Source organism: Pelecanus crispus, chromosome 1, assembly GCF_030463565.1.
Source record: "Pelecanus crispus isolate bPelCri1 chromosome 1, bPelCri1.pri, whole genome shotgun sequence".
Taxonomy (NCBI): Eukaryota; Metazoa; Chordata; class Aves; order Pelecaniformes; family Pelecanidae; genus Pelecanus; species Pelecanus crispus.
Window position 1 is genome coordinate 91754011 of NC_134643.1, and position 21409 is coordinate 91775419.

Consider the following 21409-nt stretch of genomic DNA (forward strand, 5'->3'; position numbering starts at 1 on the left):
AATACCAGTAACTGGCCTGTATAGTTAAAGTGCTCATACGCCACCCAAGGCTGGCCAATTACTTTCACTGAGGAGATACAATCATTCCAATCGACATCTTTTAGATTGGAGATGTCACTGGTGAATTCTCTGGAGTAACCCTGGAAGTTGGCATGCTCATAAATGATGATTTTTCCCATCTCAGCAGGACTTCTGTAGTTTGGCTTTCTTGCTGTAGGAGCTGGATGACAGCCTGCAGAAAAGGAAAACAGATATTAAGCAATACTTGTAAGAAGCCTTTTTGCACCAGACACAAAATGCTGGAGAGGGGGGAAAAAAAGGAAAAAGGAAAAGGAAAACATTTTTAGCAGAGGATAAATACAGCAGCAGCTGGAAAAGAGTGAGGGCATGACATAGAAATTTGAATTTGGAAGAAAAAAGTAAATTGAGATATGCACACCAAAACTGTCCAGTTTTATTTAGATGCGTATGTAGGTTTATGTATATGTGTGAGGGACATCTGCGAATTTAGTTTAACATCTTATTGGTATAGCCTAAATAATAATGAAATAAAATATATAACTGGTGATAAGTCTTTCAGTTGACAATTGACACTGCATTTGAGAATTATTTTAGAAATTGGCGTTCATTGTTTGGACTAGATTTCATGATCCAGAAGTAAAGTAGTAGTGAGACATTCAATTAATTTCTAAATGAAAGTGCATTTTGTGCTGCAAATAGGAAAAAAGTATATTCTGTTATGGCCAGAACTGAACTTTTAAACTCATTTTAATGCCTTATTTCTCTTTTTATACGAAATTCTATTGAAATCAAGAGATTCCTGTTCTTGACATAAGCTGAGAAGCAATCAAGTTCAAAGCATCAGCTCTTTGAGTCAGACTAAATTTCAGGTTGTAAATGTCTTTTTGTAGCACTGTTACAAATAGTCATATCTAATTCCACACAAAGCTCCCTTTCTAAATCACATACTAGTCATCAAAGCAAAGTTTTAGATTTCAGGGCAAATATATCTGAGGGAAAGAAGCAGTTACTCTAGTTGATTCTGGGAAGGGATAGGAGAAGATCAGGCTTGCCCAAGTAAGATTAAAAGTCAGGCTAAAATTGCAAGACCTGAGCAACATAATCAACATTTTTAAAAAATCTCACTTAAATCTCACCTTGTTTAAAAAAATTTCACTGTGTTTAAAAATGTTTAAGCATTTTTTCACAGTTATAATTGCATTTATGGAGTCTGTGGCTACCCCAACTTTAATTTATTGATTGATTGAGCACTAGCACCTTCTGCCTGTAGAAAAGGTAATAGTAATAACAAGCCAGTTAATTTTGCTGACACAACATAAAGATCCAATGCTCAAGATTAACTTTGAAAATATTCTCACTTTCACCCCTTGGAATTTTGCAGCAATGGCTCTCCACCCCCTCCCTTTGTAAGGCATGTTTATCCTGCAGCTGTCTTCTCATCACCTGAAAGATGTGTTAACTTTCTGAAAATACAGACATCAGATCCTCGCATACATGTTCCAGCTCTCATCCCAACACTCTTTCTCTTCAACTGCATTTCACAGTAGCTGCCCATGAAGCCATTGAAAGCTTTTATGTAAAAAGTGTGCATCTCACCTTGATATCAGCTTCTCGGATGGGGAGAGCTGATGGCACTTCCTCCAGTCTGGTGCTGCTCTTTGCAAGAGGCGGCTCACTTGCAGGCATTTATAGCTTGCATGGAAGTCATGTGAAACACCCCATTCAACAGAACTGAGGAGTGGCCAATATTACCCTCAGAGATCAAAAATCATTAACTATTTTAGGTTGGTTTTGCTCTTCCTACAGCCAGCCATCTTGTTGCTCTGGTTCAAAAGTCCATTGAAGAGCAAGTAGCTTGATAAACCTTAGAGCTTTGATTCTTATTTGTCTTTATTCTCCAGAAGCCAGCTGAATCACAGTAATAAAAACACATCAAAGTATTTTGTGATGCATGGGCTGTAGAGGTTTTTTTGCATGCTGCAGTTTACATTTGTGCTTACCTGGGAAGCAAGTCTAATACACAACATTAGTTTTCCAAAGGGTTTCCATGTGAGATAGCCAGGTGACAGAGGTGGCATTTAAGTAGCTTTTTTTTAATTTCACTTTCCCCCTTCTCACCTATGTAGCCATTTGAGCAGCCACAGGCATGCAGAGCTGGTAAAGCAGGGCAAGGAGGCTCTGGTAGAGCTGCAGTGGCAGTATTTTTGCTTATTTTCATATTGCAGGTTTACTCTGTAATATATTTTCAGACACGTTAACTGGCTAGCATGCTGGCAAGCTGTACTACAGTGGGAGGAAACTATGGGATCTTTGTTAGTTCAAGAGCAAATACCCACAGCAGTAAAAAGAAGAGACGTCCTTAAAGGCTTATTTTGCCTCAGTCATCTTCGAATTTTGAAATCAAGCCACAGTCTGATGAATGATAACTGTGTAAAAAAAAAGAGCAAGCTGCACTGCCCATGAAAGCAAATGAGCAACTGTTTAGCTTCACAGAAAGATATAGGTGGGAAGGGACCTCTGGAGGTCCTGAGTCCAACCCCCTTCCTCATAGCTGGGCTGAATCTAAACCTACCTGCGGCTGCTCAGCACTTGCCCAGGTGACTCCTAGACATCTCCAAGGCTGGAAATTGCCCAGCCTCTCTGGGTGTTGAACCATCCTCAGAGGAAAGCATTCCCTCCCTTACCACCAGGCGTGAGAAAGCTCACAACAAGGACTGAGAGGAGATTTAGTGGTTATTGGAGCAGGCAAATCAAATACCCACAAGCTCAGTAGCAGTATCTCAAATATACCTTGGATATGGGCAGACTGGCCAGGCACTGTGTGCAATTCTGTGAGAGGAACCAAGGAGGCAGGGGCTACAAGCCAGTTTTTCATACACCAGCACTCCCGAGAAAGAGTTATGCTGAGTTGTACATAGTTGTGCTTACAGCTACGGAGCAGTTGCTGCTCTAGGCTGTCATTAAACATGATGACCTCAAGGGGTAACATTTGACCAGCAGGGCTTCTTTCAAGGTCACTGTTTGTCCTCGTTTCAGCTGGGATGGAGTTAATTGTCTTCCTAGTAGCTGGTGTAGTGCTGTGTTTTGGATTTAGTTTGAGAATAACATTGATAACACACCGATGTTTTAGTTGTTGCTAAGTAGTGCTTACACTAGTCAAAGACTTTTCAGCTTCCCATGCCCTGCCAGGTGCACAAGAAACTGGGAGGGGGCTCAGCCAAGACAGTTGATGCAAACTGACCAAAGGGGTATTCTGTACTATATGACATCATGCTCAGTATATAAACTGGGGGGGGAGTTGGCCAGGAGGCTGCGATCGCTGCTCGGGAACTGGCTGGGTATCCGTCAGCAGGTGGTGAGCAATTGCATTGTGCCTTACTTATTTTGTATAGTAGTAGTAGTAGTAGTAGTAGGATGATGATGCATTCCCTGTGGTGCTGTTTTTCACCTCCGGGAGCTGGATTAAAGTTATTGCTTTGCTGTACTGTATAACACTGGTTTATGGTATGATAAAATTATCGGTCATGAGATTGTACTCAGCACTGCCATCATTCCATTTTTCGGGAACTGTTAATAATTACACTTTTTACCTCTTCTCCTCGGAGAACCAATCTACTGAGGAGACTGAGGGGGACACTTTCCCCTGCTCCTTCACCATCCTCTTCTCCTTTAGGCTAGTTACAACAGCTCTTGAGAATTTTGAATATCCTTGGGATACTCAAACCAGCATCGTCCTACTGCTGTGTCTCCTGAATACGGTTCAGGTCTTGTTGAGGGTTAAACAAGTATTTAAGAATATCACCCAGAGATCAACCCCCACGACGGGTACTGTGGCCACTCTGACCCCCTTGACAGGCACTGTGACCAGCAGGGCTTCTTTCAAGGTCACTGTGATAATGTGCCCTGCTATAGGATGCTTTAGGGACCCCTGCTCTGTCAGGCAGGATGTTACTGGAGAAGATGTGGAGCTGGTAAGGGAGAGACTTCACCGCTGCCAAAACAGGCAGCCTGTACACTAGCTCCAGCCAAATCCTTGTGCTGCATCTCTTTCACTGGTGCTTGCCTGAGCTCATGGTGTGCCAGATCACAGAACTAAGCTAGCACAAAAATATGTGGGATTTTTTCCACATTGTTCATTCTTTTGCTGCTCTGCAGAGGCTGGAAGCCTTGAAATTTGCATTCTGGGGTTTGGAGGAGAGAAGCAGGACCTCACTTTCTAGCAGCAGCTAGATGTGACATAAGCTTTGCTCTACTGCCAAATTGCACCTTTATGGCATGGTTTCATGTGTTGCAGTGAGCTCACCCTACAGTTCAGCGCTGCTGGAAAAGGGAAGGCCCCATTCCACTCCTGAACCACGGTGTCCACCATCTGGTAAGAGAAGGGAGAATGAGCACACCAATGGGAAGAATTCCAGCCTAGAATAGGGTGGATTTATGCTGCCATTGAACAACATTCATTCTTCTTAGCTTGCTAGTATATTTTACTCATGAAATGATTTAGTTGTGTTTCTGAAACAATTTTTTTTATATATATATATGTGACATAATTCATCACAAACTAAAAATTCCCACCTTTCTCAGCACCTGCAGACTCAGAAGAGCCCTCTGGACAAATGCATGAGCCATGAAGGCAACACAAAGAGTGAGTCTGAGTGTGTCTCAACTGCATTAGAGAGCGATGCAGGCAACAAGTGAACTCCTAAGTCCCCCACATCCTCTTGGCAGAGCACCAAAGCTGGCAGTGGGGTTTTCACGACACCAAGGAAAAATCAAAAGGTGATATACAATGGGACATGTTGACACAAAAGCTTGGCAAAAGATGTCTGTATAAACAGTCCCAAGCTCACAGAAAGAAATGAGCTCCTGGTTCTAATGACCATGTTTCCTAGTGTTACTGGGATTGAAAACTAAATGGATTCCAGTATCGCTCATCTCATTTATATGGTGCTTTATGCACAAGGAAGTAAATCACTGACTAAATCCCACAGGATGGGGCTAGGAGTTTGAGATTGGAAATATTTATGGGTTGGGGGAGGGGTGGTTTGGTTTGGGGTGGTTTTTTTTTTTTCTTACAGTAAATTGTTTCCCAAACTTTCCCTGACCCCCCTCCCACAGAAATAGCAGTATCTCAAAATCTGAAAAAAGAAAGAGTGTGACAAAAGTGTAAAGAAGAAGAAAACTAAAAAGAGGAAAAGGATAAACCCCTCTTCCTCTATTGCCCTCAGCAGACAAAAAGCAAAAGAACAAGCAAGACAAATGATGAACATGCAGATTCTTTGAAAATGTGCAGAACTACATTATGCAAAAAACACTTGAACAAATGAAGACTTATTCTGATTTGGAGAAAAATTACTAAAAGATTTTTATCTTTTTCATAAAACTGGTTTTCTAGGTTTGGGGTTTTTTTTGACAAGGCTTAATAGTGAGCTTATTTTTTTGTTCTCCCATAGAATAATTTCCAAATACATCAAGACTCTTATGTATTTATTTACTTTTATTTCATCTGTGATTGGCTTCATCATCATTGCACTGCCGGACTCTAGATTTTCCACTAGATTGCAGGGTGATAAAACAATTTCACTTAAAGCTGTGGATGTCACATATGCACCCACTTCACAGTGCTGGAAAAGGTAAAATGGTAGAAAAAAATCAAATTAACAACAAACTCCTTCCCCCTCCAGATCTTCTTGTGTTCCCACCCTTCACCACCACCGTGGATACCTTAGTTTGTATCTCAATAATTACTCATCTCCTTTTATTTCTTATTTTAAAGTAAGGGGGTTAAAAAAATTAAATAAAATCACACATGAACTGCATCTCCCCAGTTTCTGACTGCTATTTTGTCTGGTAGTTGTGGCCCCAAAGCAGCAGGACACCGGTTTCTTTGTTTTGGAGCATTTTTTGTGGTTGGAGGAGGGGTGGGGGTGGTTTTTACTCTCTTAGCAGTTGTTAGGGCTGGTAAAGTAATTCTTCATCACCAAGATGGAGCCTCTTTCACACTTTTCACTCTAAGACTTCTGTTTCTTAAACAAAACAGCCCCAAAAAATGCAACATAGGAACACACAACTGGAACACAGAACCCCAAGCTGTGAACAACCCACCCACCAATAAATGCATTCACTGCCAAGCCCCTGAGGGAAAAAACATGCCTCCTTTTTTGCCTAGCATGAATATCTCACAGAAACTCCTCTCTCTTTCTTTGCCACTGTTTGCTGCACTCCCCATTTGCCAGTGCTCAGTAAAGTGGACTGAACACCACCACTTTTTCAGCAAAGACGAAAAGAGGGATGATAGCACCCTACTGGATGAGTGCTGTGTGTCCACTCACAGCACTGGGAGTCAGCTCCACAAAAGATGTGCTGGAAAGAGAGGCACAGCAAATACAGACTGACAGAAACCTTGTAATTCCCACTTGACACAGAAGCCAGAAAGGAAAGGGAAGAGCTTTTCTAACTATTATTTCCTTCCCAAAGTCTCCCCTTCCCAGATGAAGGAGGAGGCAACAGACCGTCAGACTGTCTGTGAATAATTGTTTTAGTTCAAAATGTCAGAAACCCAACTGGGTTGCTTTCTGTCCCCGTGTTTAATAAATGGGCAAATGGGTTTCCATAGCATGGTTGCTAAGCTGGACTCTGCAAACACAAAGGCCCAGACTAATTAGATGCTTAGTACCAAGGAAGGAAAAAACCAACCAACCAAACAAAAAAAGGCAGCACCACAGACCCTCAAAATGTCCAAGCTTCACAGCACCACATTTGGCTGGGAAAGCCTCTCCAGCTCACAAAGTTGCACGTTCAGAAAATGCATCCAGCATTTTGTTCCTCATTTTTTATTAGCAGGTTGTGCTCCTAAACCCTTTAGTGGCCTAGGCCAATCAAGTGTGACAGACACTGACCTGCCCTCGACTCAACACTAGGTGTCACTTCTGCTTAACAAATGCAACAGAGAAATTGAAAAGTTTCAAAAAAACCTACCCATCTGGCATCAAGATTTTCAGGGGATCTCTGCACCTACAACTCTTCCTAAAGTCATGGACAGTTACAGAGTTTTAAGGTTTCACGTGTCTCAAATCAGGCATCCAAAAGCATCAGAAAATACCAGACAATGCTTTGCCATATTAACCATAGTGGCAACTGGCAATAGGCTTCTTATCTTTTGTGGGAGCAAGGAAACACATGCTTACATGAGCAAGGGACTACCACATGAAGAAGCTGCCAGAGTTTGCTCTGACAAAGGGGTCTGTCTTGCTGGCCTGTCTCTGTTGCTCCTTTGCTGCTGCAGTTGGGAGAGCTGCTGTGCTGCTTTCAGTCCTTCCTCAGTAGCAGACTTGCCTGCCAAAAGATTTCTGAGCATCAGGGACTGACTCAGAGGAGGAGAAAGAGGCATGGTGTTTGTGGTTAGGGCCCCAAAGCAGGCTTAGGGCATGAAGGAAATAGTGGCAATAATAGAGTCACAGTAGAAAAGATACAGAAGCATGGGGTACAGAGGTAGGGAAAGGGCTCCCCCTAGAACCGTATTATTTGCTATGGCTAACAGTACCAGAAGTAGGAAACCACAAAGGAAGAAGTAGCACGCTTAAAACAAAAGAAAATAGTTTGGATATCGAAACACAATTCTTCTGTGCATCTACAAGACATTGTAGAGACCAAAAGCACCACCCAGTTTAAAAATCAGCAAGACACAGGCAGAGAATAAATTCATCAAATGCTGTTAAGCAAACATACTGATGAAGCTTCTGGGTCAAGCAATCTTTAAAGCAGCAGATTCCTGGAGAACATTAGAGTACCCACTATATGCTTGCCCTTACATTCTTTCCATGAACACCCACTTCAGGTCACCACCCCTAGAGCATTCCCCTAGAGAAGGATTGCTCTGAGCCCCTTCCAGACTGGAAAGACTTCAGCACACACAGGCGAAAGAGGTAGGAGCCTGGGACCCAAAACAAGAGATCAGGGCCTTGTAACTCAGGAAAACCCAGGATCGTAGCAAGGCTCAGCAGCTCAAGATGAGGAAACTGTAGTGGTAAAGCAGAGTATACAATGGCAGCACACCCACCTTCTTGACAAGTATGGAAGCTAATGACGAGCGCTGTGGCTTGAAGTGTAAGGATCCCAAAGCACAAATTTTCATTTGCTGGTACCTCCCAGCTAGGTGTTGAGCAAGGCCAACACTAAGAGACAAGAGATTCTAAGACTTCTTGGGGCCTTAAGCAGCAAATAAATAAAACAAATAAAAAAGGAAGAAATACAGTGGAAACATAGCAAGAAGCGTGGGTGGAAGAACGTGTACTGAACCATCCCCTTTGACCACACGCCCAGTGCCCTATGAAAGATCTAGTTTGTGTCCTGTGATTTGGTAAAGAACAAAGGGCCCTGCTGGGATCCCTCACATGCTTTTAGTGGTGATAAGCCCTGCCACTCTTTTATACACTGGGGGAAAGTACAAGAGAAGAAAGTACAGAAAGTACAAAAACTGGAGAGTACGATCATTTACAAGGCCCTCAGCTACCTGATCTAGCATTCAAGTGAGGCCTGCTGTGAGTAGGGGATTGGATTAGGAACCTCCAAACATCCCTCACTGCCTTACCTTTCTGTAAATGTAAAATACTCAGTACCTGCTACCCACCCCTGCTGTACAACAGGGCTTGGTAACAGATGTGGATGTGGCTGGAAATACAAACTAGGATCAAGATACTTACAAAGCCCCAGTGCAAGCCTGGTTCAGAGGTGGCCAGAGACAGGGTTGCAGAGGACAGGCAAAAGGTGTGAACTGGAACCAGAATGCAGGTACGATCAGCCAGCTGCTGTTCCCTGCACCAACACTCCGTTTCCAAAGACAGTTCTTAACAGGACAAGGTTAGACATGGTCTGGACAGAGGCAGCTCACTCAGCCCTGGGAGACTAAATAGGGACTAGTGTCTAGGTGAAGATCTGGCTTCAGCAAAGGCAGCACAGATGCTGTGAGATGATTTAAGGTCAGAGGGAGGGAAGAAAGTAAGAATGATTTACAGGGAAAGAGAACAAATGGTGGCAGCCCACTCCAGTGGCAGGGACAGGAGGGGATATGTGATAGGGAAGGACACCAAGCACAAAGTCAAGAGATTAAACCAAACGGCAAGGGAAATTGAGACAAGTAGGAAGCCAAGGAGAGGAGAAGCATTAGTGGCACTTAGGATGAGAAAAAGGGAAGGCCAAGCAGCAATAATGGGAGTGTGAACAGAGAGGAATGTGGTGCAGCAAAGAGGCAAAGGAAATCAGTGGTGAGAAGGACAGCAGAGAACTGGGGAAGGGAGAACACCTGGACAGTAGGTGAGGAACAGCATAGGCACTAATGTTTTCTTTCACTGAGCACAGAAGAATCTGTCAGAAGGACTGAGATCAGTAAAAACCAAAAGGTACATCTCTGACCAGGAGCAGTGTGTGTGAGCAGGATGCAGAAGCAGCATTCCCCTTCCTTTTAGACAGCACAAGCAGCAAATTGTTTTGCATGCCTTAAAGCAATTTCAGAACAGTGCATGTAGGTTTCGGCACCACAGGGCTGGATGGGATACACAGGGGAAGCTAGAGGCCAGAAAACATACAGCAAGAACTATTCTTTGCACACACTTTCTGCTCCAGATTGTTACAGTAGTGAGAGAAAAAAAAAAAGCCTGTGAGGTAGAGGTATGAAGAAACAGGTGCCTGGTGGAAGAGGAAGGGTAAATGCTCCCTGCCTAAGCCCCTGGTCTTGACTACTGCAGCAGTCAGGTTCCTCAAAGAGGTGATAAAAATGTAACACAATTTCCCTCACTTGCAGATGGCAAGAAAATGAAAAAAAGCGCTTCGCTGACCCCTAAACCTAAGCAAGGAAAAAGAGTGAGCTTTTGGCACGGGGAAGGTCTTCTGCTGGCTCACAGAACTGAAGCCTGAGGCTACACCAAAATGAGGTCCTTTAAACTTCATTTGCATATGAGCTATCAATAAAACAAAACCTAGGTCAAAAGGGGAGACAGAAACTGAGAGAGACTCTACCTATCTTTTGAAAACCAGTGGGTTTATAACCCCCAAGATCTATACTACCCACTGCATGCAGTTCCAACAGAGGCACAGAGAAAAATGTCATTTTGGCAGTTTTAATTTCCCCCCCTTTATTATACAAAATACTTTACAATTAAAAAACATTTTCCCCAATAGAATCATATACAGATATTTATAATTAACAAGATTCAGTTACACACAAGATGGGGAACTTCTGCACAAAGGAAGATGATGACAGATGATCAAGTGAAAATTAAGACTTGACCCTTTCCCCATCATATTCTGGGAGGGAGGTTATGTTTTAGACTTTTATTCCTATCACATTCCCTCAGGTCTAAACTCTGGGATCTCCTCTTACCCTGATAGGCTACAGGCCTCCACCTGTGTCCCTAGCATAAGTACAATACTCTGCTCTTAAAAGGTTCATGAAGAGACACAGAGAAACTAGCATCTAGCTGTACCATGAAGTTACCAGTACCCAGAAAAGGGGACTGCTGCCCCCAGCTTTCCCTAGAAACCCACATATACAGACATGCAAGCACATACATGGGGGAAGTATGCTCAACACCCAGAATTTTTCAGCTTTTCACCAAATGGCAATCCCACACCACCAAAGCAACCTGCACTTGAGACACATCCAGCAGGTAGTCTCTGCAGGATAGCTAGCGTAAGGTGTCATAGTCAAGCTGGGCATTACTGCAAATGCAGTCTGGCAAGAGGGCTGGATGTTGCTGTCTTCCCAACTTTGATCATCTGCCTACCAGCAGAGTGTCAGTAAGTCATGGAGGTGATAACATGAACCGCTCAGACATGCTCAGGCCACAACAGACAGGTAGGGGAAGTTACACGCTTCAGCGGGAGGTCCTTGAAAAAACAGTTGCCAATGATCTGCCCTACCAGAGCAAAGATATGTGTGAACCCTAGTGAACGTTTTCTCTCTAAGGAAGGTCACTGCTGGGCTGGGCCAACCCTGCACTCACAGGGGAGCCCATCCCAGAGTCACTGCTGGAGGCCAAATGCCTGAAGCAGGGTGGGAAGATCACGGGCATCAGCTGCCCCATACAGGTCACTCTGCCCCAGCATGGAGAGGGCCATGCGGAGGGTGCTCCAGATGTTGTCAGACATAGCGCCTTGCTGCCCCCGCGGACCTCGGCTCTTCTGCTGCATGTGCAAAGCCTCTAAGAAGTGCTCCACAGCCTCACTGTCAACATGAGAACATACACATGCTTACTGGAGATGGTACATCTCATACTCCCTCCCCCACTTGCTTCTGAAGTATTTCCCCTCCAAAACACCTTCCTCCTCTTCACCAGATCCTGCCCCATTCCAGAACCATCAGAGATCCCCCTTTTCCCTCTTAACAGAAACTGAAGTCCAGATGGCCCCAACTCCAACTGCATCTACATGATACTTTGTTCTCAGGGCAGAGTCCATACACTCGCTCTGCTCTCCTATGCCAAGGGAAGGCTGCAGGCAGTGTGGCACTGCCCTAGGAACCTATCGCCGTCTCTCTCTCACAAACACATGCACACGCATGGGTCACAGCAGATCTGCCCATCCTATGCTCACCGGTGGGCGCCTAAGTTGATGCAACTGATGCCCAAGTTGTAGCGAGAGCGGATGTATCCCGGCTGGAGCTCCAGTGCCCGACGATACGCAGCCACAGCTTCCTCACTCCGATTCCCATTGGCCAGGGTGGCACCAAGCTTGTTCCATAGAAGATGGTCCTGAAGGAGGAGGTAGAGAGAAGGGGCTGAGATAAACTGGACCTTTTTAAGCTCCAAGCCAACCCCCCCTTCCCCATGTGTCTGTCTTACTCCTCCACCCCAAACCCTCACCCATAAACCTCCAGGTACCTCCAGCATCCAGTCTGCCCTTTCTTACATTGGGGCGCACACTGAGTGCAGCACTGAAGCAATCCACAGCCTTCTCATACTCGCCACTAAGGTTGAAAAGGACACCCAGGCCACACTGAACATCAGGATCCACAGTTGAGGGGTTGCTGCGCACAGCTGCTAAGAACAACTCTTTCACCTCCACGAACAGCGAGCTGGAAAAGCACAGAACAAGATATTGGTGTACTGTGGAGAGAGCTGGCCTTGGGCTGCTCCCTCTGCTCCTGCCTGGACCAGTCCCAACCCTCCAAGAGGCCTTTCAGCTGCAGGCTGAAATTTGTAACCCTAACTCACTCAGACAGCAGGGAACCGAGGACACGCTTGGAAGGCCCCAGGTTTGTCCCTGAGCCACTCTCCTCCGGTTCCTTCTCCAACAGGTGGGCATAGTCCGGTTTATGGCGTAGCCAGTCCCGCAGGGTCTCACATGCCTGCTTCTGCAAGGACTCATTGGTAAAGCTGACCGCTAAAGCCATAAGTGCTGTGAGGTTCCCAGGCTGCAGTTCCAAGCACCTGCAGGTCAAAGAAAGAAAAGTGAATACAGTATTAAACCAGTCTGGGAGACACCCAGATACAGGAGGTAACACAATCAAGACAGAGCACACCATGCTAGCCATATGGCCCTTGTGGCACTATGCACTAGACAAGGAGCCATGCTCAGCAGCTCTTCTGCAACACTCACTGTCTGAGGGCACTGATAGCCAAAAGCTCCTGTTCATTCTCTGCTTGGGTGGTTCCCAGATATTGCCAGGCCTGGAGAAGATAAAGATGCACAAAGTCAGACTTCTTCACATCCAAAGAAAAAGATCAGCTGATAAACCACAGACACAGAGATTAAATCCACCATATTATTTTACACATTTTTAGAGTGAGACCAAATATATGCAAGTATACACATTAGCCACAGAAATAATTTTCTCTAGAAGGACATACAGACTTTATGGCACACAGGTCCGCAGGACCAATAAAACTGGCATTGTTAAAGTGAAAAGAAGTGAATGTCTACCCGGAGATCTATCATAAAGCAAGGAAGTTGGAAGTTTTACACTTTTAGGTCACAAAATCTCCACTTTTAACTTCTAACTGTGGTCAAACTGCAGAGGAAGGAGGGAAAAGCATATCTCTTATTTCCTAAGAACAAAATGGCATAGCAGCAGTGCTAATAATAAGGAGAACCCCAAGATAGGCAGCTGTATATACTTGTGCAGTGGTCCACTAGCAAGTGATAATCTTGGGGAATTGACTGTCAGACCTGAAAGTAGAAACACTGTTATTTTACTGAATCTTCAATCATCGTGACACAAGTACATGAAAACCATTTCTATTTCCAGGCTGCTGACATAGGGAATACTTAATTAAGGCACTAATTCCAAAGTACCTGTTCACTTTAAGTTGATAACCACACCCCTTGCTCAAAAACAGGCTAGATAGTTGGTGGGATTGTCAGCATGAAGTACTCGCTTTTTGAATGTAAGTCACAAAATGCAGTATCCACTGTCTCAAGGAAGGAAATAATTTCATTAGCAAAGACCCAGACACACTGCACAAGCCACCACAAGCAAGAGGCAATCTATTGTCTCAAATCTCTAATGCATCACCATATAGCTAGCTGCAACTCAAGAAGAGCTGACCAGTGATAACTGCATAGTGTTCTGCAGGCAGAAGAGCTGAGATTCAAGATAAAGTTGTGATTTGGACCAAAGCAACCATGACATTTCCTTGAGAACAATTGTTCAAGTCTATTTGATCACTGTACCATTTGTGAAGTCTTGAATTCTGTACTTTCTGCAGAGTCACAGGAGAAGAATTCAGCATGTTTTCAATACAGCTAGCCAGAACTGGCCCAAGATTTCTTCCCCTACGGTTTCAACTATTTCTCCATTATGCTCAGCCTGCAGCCCACACAGCCTATGAGAAGAGTGCTGATTCTAAAGGAATATTAGCAACACCTTTTGACTACTTTAAAGCTAAAGTAGATCTCCAAAACCACTGCTTTTCACCTACTCCCAGTACCCTAGAAAGTTAGATGCCTGTATTCCCAGAAACCGAGAACTGGCTGGCAGGCACTCCAGAAACAGAAAACATGGGTGTATTTGCATTCTTCCTCTTCCTCCTGAGAATATCCACATCCTCTGCCTCTGGAAAAAGGCACACAGACTATTCCATTTCTCAATCCATCCTGCAGAAGCTGAAGTGCTTTATGGAAATAAGTATTCACTGAATTAAGAGCTGAAAACTTGTCTTCAGTATAAAAATAATTCTCTGGCCCACAGCTTCAAGTGAAGATTGCGAAGACACCCAAGCCATCTCTCTCAACCCTTTTGGGGTTCTTCTGGCATCCAGATGGAAGACCTAACCAGGATCCCTAGTCTAACAAGCTGCTCAGAATTAGTCTTTAATACAGATATTGAAAGCAGTTATCTGCCATAAGCACCTCCAAACTTGCAATGCCAACAAAGACTTCCACAGAAGCAACTTAAGAGAGGAGAACTCCTTGGCTTGGCTTCATGCAGTCTCATATGCTCCGAAGATTTTACACAGCTCTGGGCCTGAGTCTTTGCGCTTTTTGTAACTGACCTTAGTCATAAACCTCCTTGCCCACAGCCCTCCTGGGGATTCACATACATCAGCTACGTACCCAGAGCCACAAAGAAAAAAAAAAAAAAAAAAAAAAGAAAAAAGGAGATGTTTTCATACACCCTGCACAGCTCCTAACAGTGAAGTGAGTTTTCTCCACACACCCTGACACCTCAACAAGGGAAGGATCCAAGTAGCAGGACACCTGGCCAAGGCCTGTTATCTCTGCTCTCACTCACCTCCATATGATCTGGCTTCTGTTGCACTGCAGCCTCAAAGAGCAAGACAGCATTGGGGAGGTCACCTTCCTCCAAGCGCTTCCGCCCCTCTTCAAATGCATCTGGGTGATCTCTCATGGGATTATCTTCCTCAAACTGGTAACCCTAGCAGGGAAGACAGACAGGGGTTAATACTAGGAGAGGCTTAGGGAGAAAAGCACTCTCTACAGTACAGCACAGTCTAGTCTTGCTGCATCAGAAACACTCAAACTGCAGACCAGCCAGCACTTTGTCCTCTCTGCTAGTTTGTAGCAGATCAGAGAACAATGGCTCTTCTTCCTGCCTGCTCTGTGCTGAAAGATTCCCCCAAACCAGACCTGGAATAAGTTGCAACAGAGACCAAACATCTGGTGTGGGTCCTATCAGCCTGGAGGGGGAGTGGGCAACAACACTTGCACTCATTGCAAAGAATCCCAGCATTAACTGGTATTTGGTGTTGGACAAGAACTAGACAGAATTTGCAGACAAGCACAAGTGAAAACAATATTTGTTTAACCCCTAGCTGATCTGGGATGAGGGTGCAAGTGACAGCAAAAGATCAGTGCGAGAAGGAATCCTAGCAGCATTTGGGGTCTGTGGAGCTCACCTGCAAGGTAGACATACTGCCAGTCTCCTCAAGGCAGTCCATCACAGTGCTAGGGCTGAGAGACCCTGTTCTCTATTACCTTGTCATATGATGAGGAACTGAGGTCTTCATAATCAGAGAGCCAAGGGTGAGCCTCTGCATCTCTCTTGGCCATCTCCTCCCATTCTGCCTGGAGTTTGTCCCAGAAGTCCACATCTGACTGAAGGGAGAACAGAATGTGACTAGAGTACCTCAGCCATAAACTGAGCTCTATATACACCCCAGAGAACACCCTCTTAAACGTTTCTAGCCCTCCTCACAGCATGCAAGGGAGAGAGGTAACCCTACCATGGGCTCCCACTTGGTACCCCAGCCCTCCTCCTCGGTCAGCTTTACCTCCACAGCAGTCTTTGCCTGCTCAAATTCCGTATCAAGAGTTGACATGTTCCCAGATCGTGCAAATTGATCCACCCAGGCATCGGATGGCCCCTGGGAGTTTAGAAACAGAAACACACCTTTCTTTTTAAAATTTGGCAACCTCAGGGCACATCCCAAAACAGCAGGAGGGTCTGTGATGACTCCTCCTCCCCATCAGCAAGAACTGATGGCCTGTAAAGTAAAAAAGAGTTCATTTGGATATCCCCTTCCTCACAGGTGCTACGAGAGATGAGAAAACTCACAAATACCTTCCCAGCTTCTGGCTAGACTCTGCTAAGAAGAGCCCAACAGCCCCTCCCTCGCCTCCCCCAGCCTAGTCATCAATAGAGTATTGCTGAGAGTTGGACTTGCCATTCTCCCTCGCTCCCAGACCGTGCACTGTGGCAAAAAGTTTTCCTCCTTCAGAGCACATAGGGCTGGGGCTCCTACCTGCTGCTGTATAAACTCAGCTGCCCATTGCTCTGCCTGATCTTGGTCTCTGTGGGTCACCTGATTAGCTTCGATCGATACCCTCCCATCTCCGATCTGGCGGACAAACTTTAGGAACTGTGGCAGAGAAATGAAAGAAGGGTGGAGCTCGGCAGACGTTTTGCCAACAAGCCCTCTGCCCATGCCCCCCTCCTTCACTAAGAGGACCTCTGTCTGCAAAGGGCCCAAAAAGGTGGGGAGGACAGGACTTCAGAGTCATGTGGTAGCGATGGGTAATATCCAGAGTGGATTGCAGGGTTCAACTTCTAGGAATCAAGGAAGAAATGGGAACACGGGACAGCAGGAGGCTGTCTTCCTTTACTGTCTTCCCCCTTCTCAATTCCCCACAGCCCTTATTCACAGCAGGTATCTGTCAGCCCCAGTCAGGGAATTTCTTACCTCAGAATTCTTGAGTTTTGGATCATCCACTTTAGAGAGGAAATCACTAACGGTTTTCTTAAGATTATCCTCAGGTTGATATTCCTCATACCTGTGTTCAGAGGCAAGCAAAAGGGAAAGAGATAGTCTGATATCAGGCAACAGTGGACTCTCTCACTAACGGTCTACACAATGGGCCAGACAACAGTATTGAGGGATACAAGCCCTCCTCAAAGACTCTGGGGTTCTCCTAAGTGACTCGGTACCTTTATCCATCTGTAAAAACTCAAAACTACTACTAGGTTGATGGACACAAACAGTAGCAGAATTAAACAATTACAGTGACAGCACAGTTCTGCAGAACAGTCTGGATTCCTTGGCAAGCTCACGTGCTACCAGACATTGCAAATTTTAGCAAAATAAGGTCATATATCTAGGAACAAAGAAAGTAGGTCACGCTCATGGAAGAGGAACAGTGTCTTGGAAAAGCATCAACTCCGCAGAGAATTGAAGGCTTATAGCAAGCACACAACTCAGTATGTTGTCTGGCTTACAGCAGGAGAGGACCAGTTCCAGGTGTTGCCACTACATTCAGTCTTGGTGAAGTCTCTGGAACTGGCAGCAATAACTCAGGAATGTCCGTATTTGCAGAAAGGTATCAGAAAATGCAAGAGCCAGGAGCAAGAAGAATCCAAATATGCAAAATCTCTTTTAGGCAAAGATCTAAGAAGCCCAAATTGCTTGCTTGCATTTTGCTTCTTTAATTGAAAAACTTGACTGTAGCCAACAGGTACCTATATAGAGAAGATCCGTAGTAGTAGACTGTTCTTTAATCTACCACACAAGAACACAAGAAAATAATGTCTGGAAGGCTGAATCTAGAAATATGCAGAGGAAAGGCTGGATGTGGTTTGTCAGATAGGGAGAATAAAGTGATGAAAGTTTACAACCAGTAGAGTCTAGTACTTGAGATCTTTAAATCTAAAAAAAAAAAAAAGCATCTGTTGTGGAAAAAAGTTCCACTTGATTAGGAGTTCCTGAAATCACTTTAAGGAGCTTTGCATTAAGCATGAGATTAAGTTAGCCTACATGATCACAACATCTTCCTGGAACTAGAAAATAGAAAAGCTAGGATCTCTTAAAAACTTCAGCTCCAAGCATTGTTTCCTCCTTTCTCTGAAACTAAAGGCCCGAGAACATCGATCTAGGTTAAATGACTCAAAAGCATTCAGGCCATAGCAGATTTCTATCACCTATCCAGACTTCACCCACCCAAGTGCCTAGCAACAATAGCTAGTCTTGAGAAGACAGACTCACCATTTATCTGCCAAAGCCTGGTCTTCAGATTCCCCAAGCCACAGTTTCTCCTCTGACTGCTCTAGGTATTCTTCTGCCCACTTGGCAGGAGACACAGACAGCGGATCTGCATAGGACATCAGGAAAAATGGGGACAAGAGTAAGACAGGAAGACCATCACTCAGATTAACTTCAGATTTTGCTCTCTCCACTTAACACGCAGTTAGCTAACAGACAGAGAAGACCTCTTCAAAGAAAGATTGTTTACGCTTGTTTCTAACTTTGTTTTTTCCAATCTGAAAATGAAGCCTTAGGTTCAGACAGTGTACTAATACAGATGCCACTGTGGTGCCAATAACCTTACGATTTTCTACTTTAATTTCACAACTTATTCGTCTGCTCCATATGGTATACTATGCAGGTCAAGAAAACTAGTGATGCATTACAAGTCTCTGTCAAGAGCACAGCCTACAAAACACTAGGTTTTCATCAGAACTGTCTCAAAGACCTTTGTAAATGCTGATTTATATTCACAGAAGTATAAAGAGTGAAGGTCAAAGAATGGGACTACCTGGCTTTCTAAGGTGGCCACTCCTGAAGAGAACAGCATCTATTTAAATCTTACGCATAACTTCCAGATTAGGTCATGGATGGTAACAGGACCCTATTCCTGCCCCAGGTCGATACACCAGGCAGGATAACTTTTCAGATAAAGTACTGGCTTGCTTGAAACAGAAAGCTTAACCTTTGGGCCAGAAACATTCACTTTGCACATTTCCAAGGTGCAACATCCCTCCACCTCCATGAAACTGACAAAAAGTGTTTAGTGTGCTTTGGCCAAATAATATTTACCTTTGTACCAAAGGCAAATTTAGCCTTAAGAGAGGGAATTAGAGAGTATGTAAGCAAGACTCAGTACCAGACCATCTCCAGAATTTGCATCAGTTGAATCATAATAATTTTTATAATAATTTTGAATAGCCTGCTTCTGCTAAGTTCTCCAAGCTAAGCTAATAACAAAAGACCCTTACACCTGAATAAAAACAATTTGGCTAAGCCATTGCAAAGCAGCTTTCCCACGCCCATCCCCCTGCCATTAAAGCCGATACAGTAAACACTGACTGCTGGGCCCAAAGCATTACTCCAATTTCACATTCAGTAACTCTCCACTATACACAGACATGCGACTGGGCAACATCTTGACAGTAATTCCAAAAGGGACCCCTTCACCTGTAACTTCAGCAATGAACTCCTGTGACCAGTCAGCCTCATTGTAATCTGAAGAAACATCACCAGCACTATCTGCTGCAGCCAAGAATTCCTGGGTCCAGTTTTCAGACAGTGCCAGGGCTGCTACACCTGGAGCTACAAGAAAAAAAAAACCAGAAGTAAGGACTGGAGGACTCAAAGGCATCATTTAAGTGTTCCAGGCTAGCCCTCATCATCTCTGATCTTTCCCATTCTCTTCATTAGAATAAAATCACAGAAAGATTTCACTTGAAAGGAATCTCTGGAGGTTGCTAGTGTTCTCACAGCAGATTAACACTAAAGCTAGAGATTAGGTTGCTCAGGGCATTCCTCAGGCAACTTCTGAACTTGTCCAAGGCTGGCAATTCCCCAACCTTCCCAGGCACCTGTTCCAGTATTGAACTATCCTCCAAGGGAAGAAATGTTTCCTTCCACCTAGTCAGCTCCCCTTGTCCTTTTGCTGTGTATCGCTGTGAAGATCCTGGCCATGGCTGCTGAAGAGAGCAACTAGATAGTCCACCCTCCAGCCCCCCTGCCCCTTAGACTCCTCTTCCCCAGGCTGAACAAACCCAGTTCCCTCAGCCTTTCCTCTTACACCATGTATTCCAGTCCCTGAACACCTTACTGATCTCTGCTGGACTTCTTCCACTATGTCAGTATACTGGGAAGCCCAAATCTGGAAACAGTACTCCAGATACAATCTCACAAGTGCTGAATACATGGGAACCACCCTGCATAACACCAAGATCTTCTCCAGCTCTCCACCTACTCTAGCTCCCCTCACCTCGCTGCGGGGCCTGTCGGAAGCTTGACTGTTCAATCTCTTGCATCTCAGCCAACAGGTCATCCATCTTAAAGGTCTGGGGTGCACGGGACAGTAAAGGGGCATTCTGCTCATGCAGAAACTCTCCAACCAGCTGCCAAAGACAGAGATGGATTACAAACATAGCATAGAAGATGAACAGGCAGAGCCATGGAGCATGAGAGAAAGAAATGGGCTTGTCAGGAAGAAAGATTAATATCAAGTTAAGGGGAAAAATAGCAAACAGTGTTGATGAGAAAAGCGGTAAGGAGATGCATCAATCTGTTCTCACCTCATCTTCGGTAGCCACTCCCAGTGGTTTGGATACCTACAGGGAATAGTGGGCAATTAACCCAACAGCTTTGACCCCATACCCCTCTCCACACACACCCTGTGACCCCATTAGTTTACGTCCTCCTCTTCCTTGAGCTTAGGCTGCCAGCATTTTCTTGCATTAGCTGCCTGCTTATGTGGAAGCTAAAGGAGCAGGAATACCTTGAGCAATACTGCTTAACCCTCCTCCCACCGCTTTCTGTGTTAGGGCCCACGACAGTAAGGCATACAGCTCACCACAGCAACCAGCATCCTCCGAGTGCCCATAAACGCAGCTTCCACAAACAGGCCCTCACCCCACAACCCTGCAGGACAAATCGGACGACCCCGCGGCCTCTTTCCCCAGAAAAAAAAAGCAACGCTGCGCATATCTGCACCAACAGTCCCCCCGTACTGCCCACCCCAGACACCCCTTCAGCCAGCACACCCCTATCCCGTGCTGACTGACCCAGTCGCGGGCAGGCCCCACATCCAGCCCCAGCTCAGCAAGCGGAGCGACCGGCAACACTCACGGCTGCAGCTCCGGGAGCCCCGGGGGGCCAGGCCAGCGGGCCCTGAAGTCCTTCCTGCCGCAAGGCTTTGTCCTGGGTGAAGTGGCCGGCCAGCTTCATGAGGGGGTTGGAGCCCCCGCACTCCGGTTCCACCAGCTCCCTCATGGCCATGGCGCCAGGCAGGCAGGGAGGGTCGGCGCCAAACCCCACCGGGCCTGCACCTGGCCCCGGGGCGGCACAGTCACCGGGTGAACGCCAGGCGGAGCGACCGGCTGCCGGGGGCGCCGGGCCCCGACCCAGCCGCTACCCGCCAGCCCCCCCTCCCCTGCGGGCCCAGGCTCAGAGGCATGCCGCCACGGCGCCAGCTCCCCCGCCGGCTCCCAGCGCGGCCGAGCGCAGCCCAGGCGGGCACAGCTGCCATGGCCGCCCCGGGGAGCGGGACCCCCCGCCCCGGCTCCCTCCGCCCTGCCCCAGCCCCCGCCCGCCGCTGGGCCGGCCCGGGAGAGGACCCCCGCTCGCCAGGACAGCAAGGCCGCGGCCTCCCTAACGGGCCCCGCGCCCCCGCCCGCCCCTCCGGCCAGCCGCCCGGGCGGCGGGACCCCCAC

At 45.9% G+C, this 21409-nt stretch overlaps 1 protein-coding gene across 3 annotated transcripts; it reads right to left on the reverse strand.

Annotated features, from left to right (window-relative positions):
• Positions 1 to 11006: 11006 nt before the first annotated feature.
• PEX5 (peroxisomal biogenesis factor 5) lies at positions 11007 to 20975 on the reverse strand. 3 transcript variants are annotated; one of them, XM_075712423.1, is made up of 15 exons: positions 20826 to 20975; positions 20273 to 20308; positions 19963 to 20095; positions 19161 to 19295; positions 17952 to 18057; positions 16656 to 16746; positions 16218 to 16334; positions 15747 to 15839; positions 15451 to 15570; positions 14747 to 14881; positions 12613 to 12683; positions 12228 to 12443; positions 11923 to 12088; positions 11608 to 11765; positions 11007 to 11239 (listed from the first exon to the last, which is right to left on the reverse strand). In XM_075712423.1, the coding sequence occupies exons 1-15, from the start codon at positions 20973 to 20975 to the stop codon at positions 11038 to 11040; spliced, it is 1929 nt and encodes a 642-aa protein (XP_075568538.1). In that variant the 3' UTR covers positions 11007 to 11037. The 3 variants fall into 3 exon arrangements, with proteins under 3 accessions (XP_075568538.1, XP_009476807.2, XP_009476809.2); XM_009478532.2 differs by having other exon boundaries at positions 14747 to 14890; XM_009478534.2 differs by lacking the exon at positions 16218 to 16334 and having other exon boundaries at positions 14747 to 14890.
• Between the last annotated feature and the right edge of the window lie 434 nt (positions 20976 to 21409).